The sequence below is a fragment of the Equus asinus genome, chromosome 2 (assembly GCF_041296235.1).
Source record: "Equus asinus isolate D_3611 breed Donkey chromosome 2, EquAss-T2T_v2, whole genome shotgun sequence".
Taxonomy (NCBI): Eukaryota; Metazoa; Chordata; class Mammalia; order Perissodactyla; family Equidae; genus Equus; species Equus asinus.
Genome location: NC_091791.1, coordinates 63537053 through 63548993, shown reverse-complemented (window position 1 = coordinate 63548993; position 11941 = coordinate 63537053). Strand labels below are relative to the sequence as shown.

Here is an 11941-nt window from a genome sequence, read left to right as displayed (position 1 = left end):
CCCTTCCATTCCTCTGTTACCGGCGCGGCTGCAGGCGCCGAGGGGGACGGCACAGGTAAAGACTGGGCTAGTGAGGGCGCAGGTGTGGGTGCCTCCCAGGCTGGACGGGCAAGGGAGAGGCTGACGGCACGTATCCGACTTTTTCTTAAAGCGATTGTATTGACAGTGGGGCTAGGGGAGGGCGGACGCCGACTTCAGGAGCGCTGCTGTGCCCTGGGGAGGCAGAGGGGGCGGGACTGAAGCCCCCAGGAGTTGGGGGCCGGATCATTTGTGTCCCCGCGTCTTGCGCAGGCTCCGTTGTGCCTGGGAGGTGGTGAGCTGGTTGGGTGGGGGCGGGACGGGGTTGCAGCACCGGAGGGTTATCCCCCACCCACTCCCGCGGTGACTGGGGTCTGACAGTCGTCCCGCTCGGGCGCGCACACTCTGAGGTTTGCAGAATGAAAATCAATAAAATCGATGCAACGGCAAAGAACACGAAACATGTTGGATTGTTATTATTTGCGTTTGTTAAATTCTTTTTTTTTTTTACTTCCTTCTTGGAAAAGGCGGTTTAGGCTCGGATCAGAGCCTCGGAGAGGGACGCAAAATGCCCCTTGGTCTCCCAGCAGGGGGCGGGGGACTGTCCTCGGCCCCAAGCCGCGCAAACTTCCCGGAGCTGCGGTGCGGGGGTCCGGCGGCAGGAGGGGAGCCCCCAGTGAGCTCAGTTTCCGGATACGGCTTCCCCGCGCCTCGTCGTCCGCACTTTAGGGAGATGGCCCCCCTTCCATCCGCATTTCCCCGGTTCACCACCCCCACGCCCCGGGGGCTGCGCCTCCTCCCCTCCCCCAGCTCTCCCCGGCGCTTTAAATAATGATATTTGCATGCAGGGAGCGATTCATAAATATGTCAGGGCCGGTGAAATATAGGCAACATTTCAAACTTTCTATTTAAAAAACATGAATTATGGCCGCGGAAAATGTGTTCCCATTTAAAGGCGATACGAAGTATTTGGTGTCTCGTCCCCGGGCCCATCCATCACACAGACAATAAAGAGAGTTTTTCGCCCTGACACTCACGATTTATGGGCGCCCTTCTCTGCCCTCATCACTCACCCGCCGCGGCCGGCTCGGCGACAGGCCCCGCGGAGAGACCCGCGGCCGCCCCCGCCCTCGTGCGCTTCGCTTCGCACGCGCACTTTGCGCCCTCGCCAGCCCCCCAAGACCGCCGCTCCCAGGGGAAGCGCCGGCTCCGGGAGTTGGGAGGTCGGCGATGACGGTTTCGGCAGCCAAGTGGGAGCGGGAACCACACTCGTCCTCTCACCTCCGCGCAAGCCTCACTCAGGGCTGGGGCTGAGAGCTCCGAGGAGCGGCCTTGCCGGCCCGCTCTGCGTCCTGTCCTCGCCCGCTGACCGCGGCGCCGCGCCGAGAAGTTTGCAGCGCAGGCAGCGAGAGCTTATATACTCGTGGGTTGGAGGTGAGGGGACAGGACTAGGCAGGGGGCTCCCCAGGCCAATTTCTGGCTATTCCTCCCCAGGGAAGGCGAGCTAGTCCCAAGCTTTCTTGAACCCCGCTGGGCGAACGCTGCGCAAAGCTCTTTCTACAACTTTTACAAAGCCTTCCTTTCTCTGGTGCGATCCCCATAAACACATTCTGGGCGTCCGAGGCACCTTGGAAACTATTTTTACGGACAGGAGCCGAGGAGTTGGCGAGAAATAAAGAAGGGAAGGCGCCTTCCCTAGTGTTTCGCCTCGGGCCAGGCTCGGCCGCCGGGTGCTCTCTTCGCCCACCGCCCCACCTTGCGCGCGCACACACTAGCGCGCTGTCCTCCCAAAGCCGCCACCGAATCTCTACTGCAAACTTGCGTCCAAGAAAGTTCGGGCTTCATCTGCCGCGGAATTTGCTTTCAGTTTTCGCCGCGGGCGGACTTGGCCCAGCGGTTGCCGACTACCGCCGGAGATGGGAGCTGCCAGGCACTGCCGGGCCGCGAGCGGCCGTTCGGCCTAAAGGCGCTGCTGGGCTAGCCTCCCTCAGAGGCCGGACCTGCCGCGGCACGAACAGGAGGAGCCACAACGCGTCCCGCGCTGGCCGATGCGTCTGCGTACGCGCAAACCCGGAGCCGTTTCCTGCCGGACGCTTGAGAGCTGGATTTATTCGGATACAGGCAGCTCAAACACCAGCCAGAGAAATCCCGTCGATTCTAAAAATGACAAGGTTGAATTTATTAGATCAAAATTCATGTGTAAGTGCAGGAAGATGAATATTATACAAACAGCTCCACGTCCAGGGTGAACGGAAGATCGCTTCTGGTTTCAAGGGCATGTAACATAACGTCTTAATGTTTAGATCTATAGAGGGATATAAAATACCTTAAATTCTCGGTGTGTGCACATATAGTTAAGTTGGAAAAATTTTAGAGCAAGTGTATTTTTACAGCCCCTGCTTGGATGTAGTCTGGGCTCGAGATAGCACTTATGTCCAAATAATCACCCAGCGAATATTTCCTATAGCTGGAGTGAGTTCTGCATTGTTGAGGCGCGAAGTGTACCTCTTTAAAAGTGTACCTCTTTAAACATATGCGGCGTGGCAGCAGTGAAATAAATACATTTAAGAAAAGCAGGCACGCAGATAATTGAGCCACAGCATTTCTGGATATGGAAATAAATATTCCTACCAGGTCGGCGTGGAAAGTGCGTACAAATAGGGGGGCTTTCGGGAACCCGGGGTGGGGGCCACGAGTCCTGCAGCTCCAGGCGCCGAGCACGCTTTGGTGGGCTCTATCCGATATCCGCGGGCTCAGACCCGGGCGTGACTGTTGCGAGAGGCTAGTCCCAGACGGCCAACACTGCCGCGCCTTGGGGGTTCTCTCGGATACAGCGCGGAGAAGGAGCCTTCGCCCGACGCTGAACCTGGCATTTAGGGTAGCAGGGCCTGGGGTCCCGCAGGCAGCCCTTTTCCCCTCAGACACTTCAACCACCCCTCAATCTGGGCTCTACTGGGCTCAGGCAGTGGCCGTTTGGGCCTATCGATTTGGAATAAGAGCGCGGAAAAGGGCAGGTCGCCCTTGGTTCCGAGGCAGCCCAAAGAGCGAAGCCGAAGGCCACCGGGAACAAGGCCACAATTTCGCCCCCGTGCGGAATGCAGGCCCACCCCGGCCCGCGGAGGGCCAGTTTGAGGCCATAGAAGCAGTTGTCTGGGTGTATTTACTAATGAAATGTTAGGCACTCCCTCACATACTCAGTGCTGAGGCCCAGATGCCCCGTGAGTCTCCTCCGCATATTTGCAAAGCCCAGGCAACGCCATCAGCGAGGTCGGGGACGTTACAGCTGTGAAATTCCAAGACCAAATATTAATTTCAGAATACGGCGCTTGCAACCGTCCATCCATCTCATTGCCTTGGTCTCTTTTTTTCTCACCCCTCCAAACGCACCCAACCCTTAAACAGACACAGCGCTTCTGAGAGCCCCTAATTGGGGAGAAATTAGGAAAGACTTTGTCATGAGTTCCTAGGAATTGCACACTCCTGAGACAGCCCTGCCGCAGAGAAATAACCCGGGCCCTGAGAATGCCATGCTTCAAACAGTGTGACTGCGCGGAAGTGGTATATAAGGTATACCAAGAGAAGGGAAAGAGAATAGGAGATATTCCTTGGCAAGTAGAAAAAGGGGAAAGGAAGAGGGGAGAAAAAGAAGAAAATGATTACAGAGCCAAGAAAGAAGCGGGAAAGGAAACAAAAAAAGAGAAAAGAGAGAGGGTGGGGAAAAGAGCCGGGGAGGCGAGCCGAGAAGAGTGCAGGCCGTGGCAAGGTCCGGGGACGAGGCCAGGCAGGGGCTCCCGCAAGCCGGGTGCCTCCGCGGCCCCCAGAAGAGGCGAGGGCCGCCCGGGACCGTCCCGCACCAGGCTCACGAGTCTGGGCCCCGCTTCCAGTCCAGAGGCGCGGGCCTGGGTCCAGCGGCCTCCTTAAGCTCTTTCTCTACCCCCTCCCAGGGGACCACAAGGCGGGGCCGGATCGGGCTGGGGAGGCCCCCAGGGGTGCGCGCCAGTCCGGGACTGTTTGGGCGCTCTGGGCCAGGCTTTCCAGCTCTCCGGGCCTGACCTGTCAGGCGGATTATCTTCGAGGGAGATTAATAGGGGAGGCGGGCTGCAATAATAATCGTTTTGTTTGATGTGACAACTCTGATAGGCGTTGATTTACTTACAAACTGATAGGCTTTTAATTGAGCGCCTCCGCCGAGCCCTAGATGAAAGCGAAGCGGCGGTGAAAGGCGGCCCGCCTGCCCTCCGGCCTCAATACTGATTAGCCATCTCGACAGTGAATAGTTCAAGGCATTTTCAAACTTTTTCCTCAGCTCTCTCCCCTTCCTTCTCCTCCCACCCCCTCCTCAAATATCTGCCTTGCCTACTCCTTTTTTAGAGAAAACAAATCATTTCCATTGTGTGCAAATAAAACCCGCAGGACATCCATGCCAACCGCCGCTGGGGGTTGGAGGCTTTAGGCCTAGCGCGCAGTAATTAGTAACTCCCCCGCCCCCACCGCCGGCGCGGCCTTGGAAGATTTGGCCTCCCTGGCGAGGTGCGCAAGCCCGGAGGCTGGCACCTCCAGAAAGCCCGGGGTGCGCAGGCCCCCAGGCGCCCCCGTGCGCTCGGACCTTTGGAGCTGGGTTTTGCGAAGAGCTAATGCACGCAGACCACGACCCGCGCGCGCGCCGCACGGCGTAGGCCCGCGAGCTTGTGCGGCCACACCGCTGCACGCCCATTCCAGGGGACGCAGGGGCCACTCTCTGGTTCCCCCAGGCTTTAGGTGCTGAGGCTACCGCCTCTAAACAGCACGGCGTAAAAACAAAGCTGCTGGAATTCCAAGAGAGGGAAAGAACTGAGTCTGGAGACTCCGGGAAGAGAGGGAGGGACGCCCACGGTCACCCTGCTCTGGCCGCCGCCCCCAGCATTCAATGTCCCGGCCTCGCCGGGCGGCCGCGGAGACACGCGGCCCATGGCTAGGCTCGCAGAGCCAAGGACTCTTCAGTTGATCCAGGCCAACACGTCGACAGCCGGGCATTTAATGACACAGACAGGCACTAACACACCCGCAGGATACAAGCGACCTCACAGACACGCTGCCCTGCAGAGACAGCTTAGGATTGTCCTGCTCTCAGAAACGGGCACCTGGGACTTGCTCCTCAAAGATTATTCAGACAACCTTCACAACCTCGCGTGTGGCCTCGCCCCCGTCTCAGGGACTCACCTTCCTCTGTTGTCGCAAAGGCAGACACTCTAAGCCCCCTTGAACGCAGATGTGTTCTTACACCAACACACACGCGCACATACACACAACAAACAGCAGCCCAAAATACACACCGCCTCACTCCCCTCTTCTCTAAATCATCTTTAGTCACGATACCATCTCATGAAGTTTACCAACCTAAAGAATCAAGGGATAAGATGAAAACGCAGAAAAAGAGAATGCCTACAAGATAATTCTAAAACTCACCCCAGAAAGTTCTCGGTACCTGTGCGGAGTGGGAGACAGAGACAAAAATGGGGGAGAGGGGAATGGGGTGGTGAAAGAGAGAGCGAGCACGCCGAGGGCAGGTTCCAGACCCGACCCCCGGGCGGGCGTACGCGGCTCAGTTCCGGGCGAGCGCCCCTCGAAACCAGGTCTCCAGGCCCAGCCCCCGCCCCCCATGCGGGTAAAGACTGGCTCTTGGCTCCCTACTCTCCCTGCCCCACCGTTTATCAAAAGGACTTGACAACAAAAGAAGAGCCGGGGCGGAAAAGTGGGGGAGGGGAGACTCAAAGTCTTCCAAGTCCTTCCGAGGAAAGGCATGTGTCCTCCGCTCGCCCCTTTCCAGTTTCTGCGAGTCTCTGGAGGTGACCCCCGAACTTGCTCTGGACGTTATCAAAGCCCTGACAACTCACACAGCGGCATGGGCGTACATACACACTTGTGCACCCAGATCCAAGTACATGGAGGCACGCACAGCGCCTCCCCTCTTCTTTCCAAACAGCCCGAGTGACAGTGCAAATCGAGGGGAACGCGGCAGTCCCGCTCGGTTTCCCTGGAAGAGCCGGTGATCCCACAGGCAGCACCGCTACCCTTCCCCCCACTTCCCCCTGCTCTCCCAAGCCCAGGTCAGTCCCAGCGCAGCGTCACAATAAATTCAAGCGAGCTGCCCGGAATAACCCGGCTACGAAGCTTGGAGGGATGGCGCGCAGTGAGGGAGGACAGGGGAGGTAGGCCTGAGAAAGCCTGAGACGTATCTCCCACACACACCCACGATCAAGCCTCTTCTTCGCAGCCTCTCAGCACTAGCCACGATGGGGGGGGGGGGTTCAAAAAATTGAGGCGGGGCCCCGAGGTAACCCCACTATTGACCTCTAGGACTTAAGGTTAGGTTGGCTCTTAGAAAGAAGACTCCGAGTTTGAGGTCAGGCCAGTTTGGAGGGTGGGGTCCGCAGCAGGCTGGCAGCCGGACTTCCGCATGCTATACGCCCCCGAGGGACTATGGCGGGGAGAGCGGGATATCCCATGTAAGACGCCGCCGCTGCCCGCCTCGGGTACCAGCAGCCGCTCCGGAATCCGCCGCCCCAACGAACTGAAGTCCCCAGAGATGGAAGGATGTATCTCTCTCTCCGACACCGAAAGGGGCCAGACGCACACCCCAGGTCTGCACACCCATCTCTGCGCCCTGGGCACACCTGCGCACTTTACTCTCACTGTTCATTTTTCTGGCACTGAGCGCCTCTTTCCCTTCTTTCATTCTTTTTCTTAAAGCACCGCCCCCCCCCCCCCCCCCCCGCATCCCAGGAGGCTGCTCCTCTTTCCCCCTCCTCCGGTTCCCCCTCGGTCTCTTCCTTCCTCTCTGTCTCTCTCTCCCTCTTTTTCCCTTCAAGTCGCACCCGCCTTGTAATCAGCAACAAAAGCTGACATAAATCACCGGCGGATTGACAAGAGCTGACAAATAACTGATTGATTGCGGTCGAGGAACATTGACAATTGATGGAGGGGTGGAGATGCCCAAAAAACTAGTGGCGGGGGGCAGAGGGAGAGGAGGAGAGAGGGTGGCAGGGGAGAGTAAGAATGGGGGGGGGGCTGAGTGTGAAACAGAGGAAACATGTGACCCCCGCTCTTGCCCCAATCTGCGCGTCCCCGGGCATCACGTGGCCGGGAAGGGCGGGGATCCCGGCTCACAGCTTGGAGCCGAGCCGAGCCGCGCCGCCACTGGCTCTGCTGCCCACCTAACTTCTGGTTTCTCCGCCGCCGAATCTCGGGAAATCAAAGCGGGCGGGCAGACTTCCTCCAACCCCCGCTACCCACCTTTCCTTGCCCTGGCGGCCACGCCGAGAGAGATTTCAATTGCCGAGGACGAGAGAGTATTTGGTGTGCAGGCCCACTGTTCGCCCCTGGAGTTGACAGTCTGGCTGTTGTCCAGACTCCCGCCGGTGCTCTTTCTGAACACCCCCTCAATCTGTTCCTCACATGCACCCTCTTGCAAAAGATTTCAGTTTATTTTCGAGCTGGGAAAAAGAAAGACGACAGGGAGGAAAAAAGAGGGCGGCGGCAGATAGCAAACATAGAATAAATGTCCAGCTCGTCCTCTGAGTGAAACCGAGGGAGGGGACACGCAGGAGGTGCGGTGAAGAGGGAGCTGCCCATTAAAACCCGCGCTGAGAGTCCTGGCGGCGGCGGCGGCGGCGGCGGCGGCGCGGGACGCGTCACATCCCCTTGACCCTCCAATCACCTCGGGCTCCCATTTGATTGGAAGGCGGCAAAGGCTTTAATCTCCCCCTGGGTGCAGCTGCTTTTGAAGTGAGTTTCCTCGCCAGAGCCCCGGCTGGACAGGCAGCGGCTCACATCGCAGAGCACAGCGCCGGCGCCGGGCCGCGAGTGCGCAGCGCAGGGGCACAGCCGGAGGAGGACACCGCGAGCCACCCGGCACTGCTGCAGTCGGGCCAGCTCCTCCCGCTCGGCCACTGCTCCGCTGCGGGCCACCCAGGATTATTCGTTTCTGGCTCCAGGCGCCGAGAAGGCGCGCTGGGCACCCGTGGCCGCCGCGCCAGCTCCTCCTCCTCCTGCTCCTGCTCCCCGGGCGAGCGCGCAGCCCCAAGCCCGCCCCACGCCTCCTGGAGCCCTCCCCCCGCTGCTCCCATGTGCGCGGGTGGGTCATGAGCACAGCGCCCTCGCTTTCTGCCCTAAGAAGCAGTAAGCACAGCGGCGGCGGCAGTGGCAGTGCAGACCCTGCCTGGACCAGTGCGCTCTCTGGAAATAGCTCCGGCCCCGGCTCCGGCTCGTCCCTGGCCGGCAGCACCAAGCCTTTTGTGCACGCCGTGCCTCCCTCTGACCCTCTCCGCCAGGCTAACCGCCTGCCCATCAAGGTGCTGAAGATGCTGACGGCACGGACTGGCCATATTTTGCACCCCGAGTACTTGCAGCCCTTACCTTCGACTCCTGTCAGCCCCATCGAGGTAAGGACCCTCTCCCCGAATCGCTCTAGGACCACCTAGCTGGGTGCCACCACCACCACCAATCTCCACGAGATTTCTTTCTCTTGGGATCTGGGGGTGGAGGGAGGTCGAAGTGATTCAGCTCCGGGATGGGGAGAGAGGATAGTGCTCCCGCACCTTAAAACTAGGGCGGAAAGGGGAGAAGATAGATTGGGGTGTGAATGCCAAGGGGCAAGGCAGGCAAAACTTACTCTCCCTTTGGTATTAAAGCCGCTACCCCGACCCAGGCCCCCTCACTCCCGGCCCGGAAGGCGTACGGGAGTCCGAAATATGGTTCCAAAGTCGCAGTCCTTCCGTTCCCTTGAAGCTGGTATTTGTACCCAGCCTCAGGCACCATCCGCTAATACCCTTACTCTGAAGAATTAAGGATGTGAGGGTGGGGGATACAGTTCTGGAGCAAGGAGTCAGAAACCCAAACATTTTGTGAGTTTTCTAAAAATCCAATTAGCGCTTAGAGAAGGCAGGAAAGATACTGATGGGGGGGAGGGCTACCGCCTTCTCAAGGGCGACTATGTGTGTGTAGTGGGGGTGCCGCCTAGAATTGCGCCTTGGGGCTGGGAGGATCTTCGCGGGCTGCTGTGGAGGGCCGTTTGAACCCTAGAAGCCAGGATTCTAAAGGGTTTCCCATTCTTTCTCTTTGTGTCCCCCCCCCCCCGCTCGCCCCCAATGCCTGACTCCGCAGCTTGATGCCAAGAAGAGCCCGCTGGCGCTGTTGGCGCAAACATGCTCACAGATCGGGAAGCCCGACCCCTCGCCCTCCTCCAAACTCTCTTCGGTCGCCTCCAATGGGGGCGGCGCGGGCGGTGCCGGCGGCGGCGCCGCGGGCGACAAGGACGCAAAGTCGGGCCCCCTCAAGCTGAGCGACATCGGCGTGGAGGACAAGTCGAGTTTCAAGCCGTATTCCAAACCTGGCTCGGATAAGAAGGAGCCGGGAGGCGGCGGAGGAGGGGGCGGCGGGGGCGGCGGAGGGGGGGTTTCGGCAGAGAAGTCCGGATTCCGGGTACCGAGCGCCACCTGCCAGCCATTCACGCCCAGGACAGGCAGCCCAAGCTCCAGCGCCTCGGCCTGCTCGCCAGGAGGCATGCTGCCCTCGGCCGGGGGCGGCCAGGAGGGCAAAGACGACAAGAAGGACCCCGACGCGGGCGGCGGCGGTGGCAGCGGCAAGGGCTCCGGGGGCGCCTCGGCCGAAGGTGGACCCACTGGGTTGGCGCACGGCCGGATTAGCTGCGGTGGCGGGATTAATGTGGATGTGAACCAGCACCCAGATGGGGGCCCCGGGGGCAAGGCTTTAGGCTCGGACTGCGGCGGATCATCGGGCTCCAGCTCCGGCTCGGGCCCCAGCGCGCCCACCTCTTCCTCCGTGCTCGGCTCTGGGCTGGTGGCGCCCGTATCGCCCTACAAGCCGGGCCAGACAGTGTTTCCTCTGCCTCCCGCAGGCATGACCTACCCAGGCAGCCTGGCTGGGGCCTACGCCGGCTACCCTCCCCAGTTCCTGCCACACGGCGTGGCGCTCGACCCCACCAAGCCCGGCAGCCTGGTGGGGGCGCAGCTGGCAGCGGCCGCGGCGGGCTCTCTGGGCTGCAGTAAGCCGGCCGGCTCGAGTCCCTTGGCCGGGGCGTCGCCTCCGTCCGTGATGACAGCCAGTTTGTGCCGGGACCCGTACTGCCTCAGCTACCACTGCGCCAGCCACCTGGCAGGGGCGGCGGCAGCCAGCGCTTCGTGCGCGCACGATCCAGCCGCGGCGCTCAAGTCCGGATACCCGTTGGTGTACCCCACGCACCCGCTGCACGGCGTGCACTCATCGCTAACAGCTGCCGCCGCTGCCGGCGCCACACCGCCCTCCCTGGCCGGCCACCCTCTCTACCCCTACGGCTTCATGCTCCCTAACGACCCGCTCCCCCATATCTGCAACTGGGTGTCGGCCAATGGGCCGTGCGACAAGCGCTTCGCCACGTCCGAAGAGCTGCTGAGCCACTTGCGGACCCATACGGCATTCCCTGGGACAGACAAACTGCTGTCGGGCTACCCCAGCTCGTCCTCCCTGGCCAGCGCCGCGGCGGCCGCCATGGCTTGCCACATGCACATCCCCACGTCCGGTGCTCCGGGCAGCCCCGGGACGCTGGCGCTGCGCAGCCCCCATCACGCGCTGGGACTCAGCAGCCGCTACCACCCTTATTCTAAGAGCCCGCTCCCTACGCCCGGCGCTCCCGTGCCGGTGCCCGCCGCCACCGGACCCTACTACTCCCCCTACGCCCTCTACGGACAGAGACTGACCACGGCCTCGGCACTGGGGTATCAGTGAGGGCTGTCGGGAGGGCTAGCAAGGGAGAGAAAGGAGCTTGGGGGGAGGGGAGGAGCCGAGGGAGGGGCGGGAACGGGGCAGAGGCTACTGTCACCCGCGCTTGGGGATGACCCGGGCCAGGAAAGAAAAAAAATATATACCATATCTATCTACCCGAAACAGCGACCGAGACCCGGTGGGAAACTTCCCTTTCTCCCACCTCTCACCTCCCCACCCAAACTTTATAAAAGTTGAAAAAATATCATTTGACTTTTTATAGAAAAAGAAGGAAAAAATAATTGAGAAAGTGTTCCTCTGAGGACTGCGTCGGTGGACACTGGTATTTATTTATGTTAGCTCCAAGCGGACCCGTGGTTCAAAAGTGCATTATTTAGTTTGAGCTCCGTAGGTAAAAAAACAAAAAAATAAAGAGGAGGGGAAAAGAACTAAAACTTGAGGGTAAAAATGTGGAAAACAAACCCTCCCGTCCCTTGTAGATTATAAATAAATACAAAACCGCCACAGAACTAGAGGTCTTCTCTTTAACGTTACTTTAAAATTGCTATGATTGTATCGTACGTTCTTATTTAATGTCTGATAGAAACACAAATTTACATGCATGTTTGTTACAAAAAATGAAAACAAAGCAAGTCACAATTTCTCAGCTCTGATTTCAGATTGCAATTATTTTTAAGGTGTACACCATCCAAAGAGAATGGGTATTTTTTTGTATGTATTCTGGAAGAAAAAAAAAAAAGGAAAAACAATTCTATTCCAAACCTCATTTGCCTTATTTTGTTCTTTGAAAGGAACACAACTATTTTTAATTTTTAAGTCCAACCGCCAAGAAGGGGACAAGTAAGGTTTACGTCATGTACTAAAATAATAGACAATGTATCGCTTTAAAGATTAAAATTCCGTATATTTGATCTATTAAAAGGTTTTACTACTTCTTCTTATCTTTTTTTATTTTTCGGTTAAACAGAAAGAAGAGCATTCTGCAGCAGTGTGGTCCCCGGGCCTCAGGGCTACTCCTTCCCGGGACGGTGGCCGCATTTCCGATTGTTTTGTTGTGATTTTCAGGAACAGGCAAAGGCTACGGAAGGACTGGCCAGTCGTGGGGTTGGCCTTGGGGAAAATATTTTTAAAGAGGAGATTACACAATTTAGAAAGATACTGTCCT

General features: G+C 58.6%; 1 protein-coding gene and 1 long non-coding RNA gene across 2 annotated transcripts; one reads left to right on the top strand and one right to left on the bottom strand.

The window, feature by feature from the left end:
• Positions 1 to 1090: 1090 nt before the first annotated feature.
• On the bottom strand, positions 1091 to 6709 carry LOC123280545 (uncharacterized). The gene is made up of 3 exons (XR_006519493.2): positions 6349 to 6709; positions 3213 to 3301; positions 1091 to 2175 (listed from the first exon to the last, which is right to left on the bottom strand). It is a non-coding gene; the product is annotated as an uncharacterized lncRNA (long non-coding RNA).
• A 948-nt stretch (positions 6710 to 7657) lies between these two features.
• ZNF503 (zinc finger protein 503) lies at positions 7658 to 11710 on the top strand. Its single transcript, XM_044757597.2, has 2 exons — positions 7658 to 8438; positions 9160 to 11710. Exons 1-2 carry the CDS (start codon positions 8139 to 8141, stop codon positions 10777 to 10779), a joined length of 1920 nt encoding a protein of 639 aa, XP_044613532.1. The 5' UTR covers positions 7658 to 8138; the 3' UTR covers positions 10780 to 11710.
• Positions 11711 to 11941: the final 231 nt, after the last annotated feature.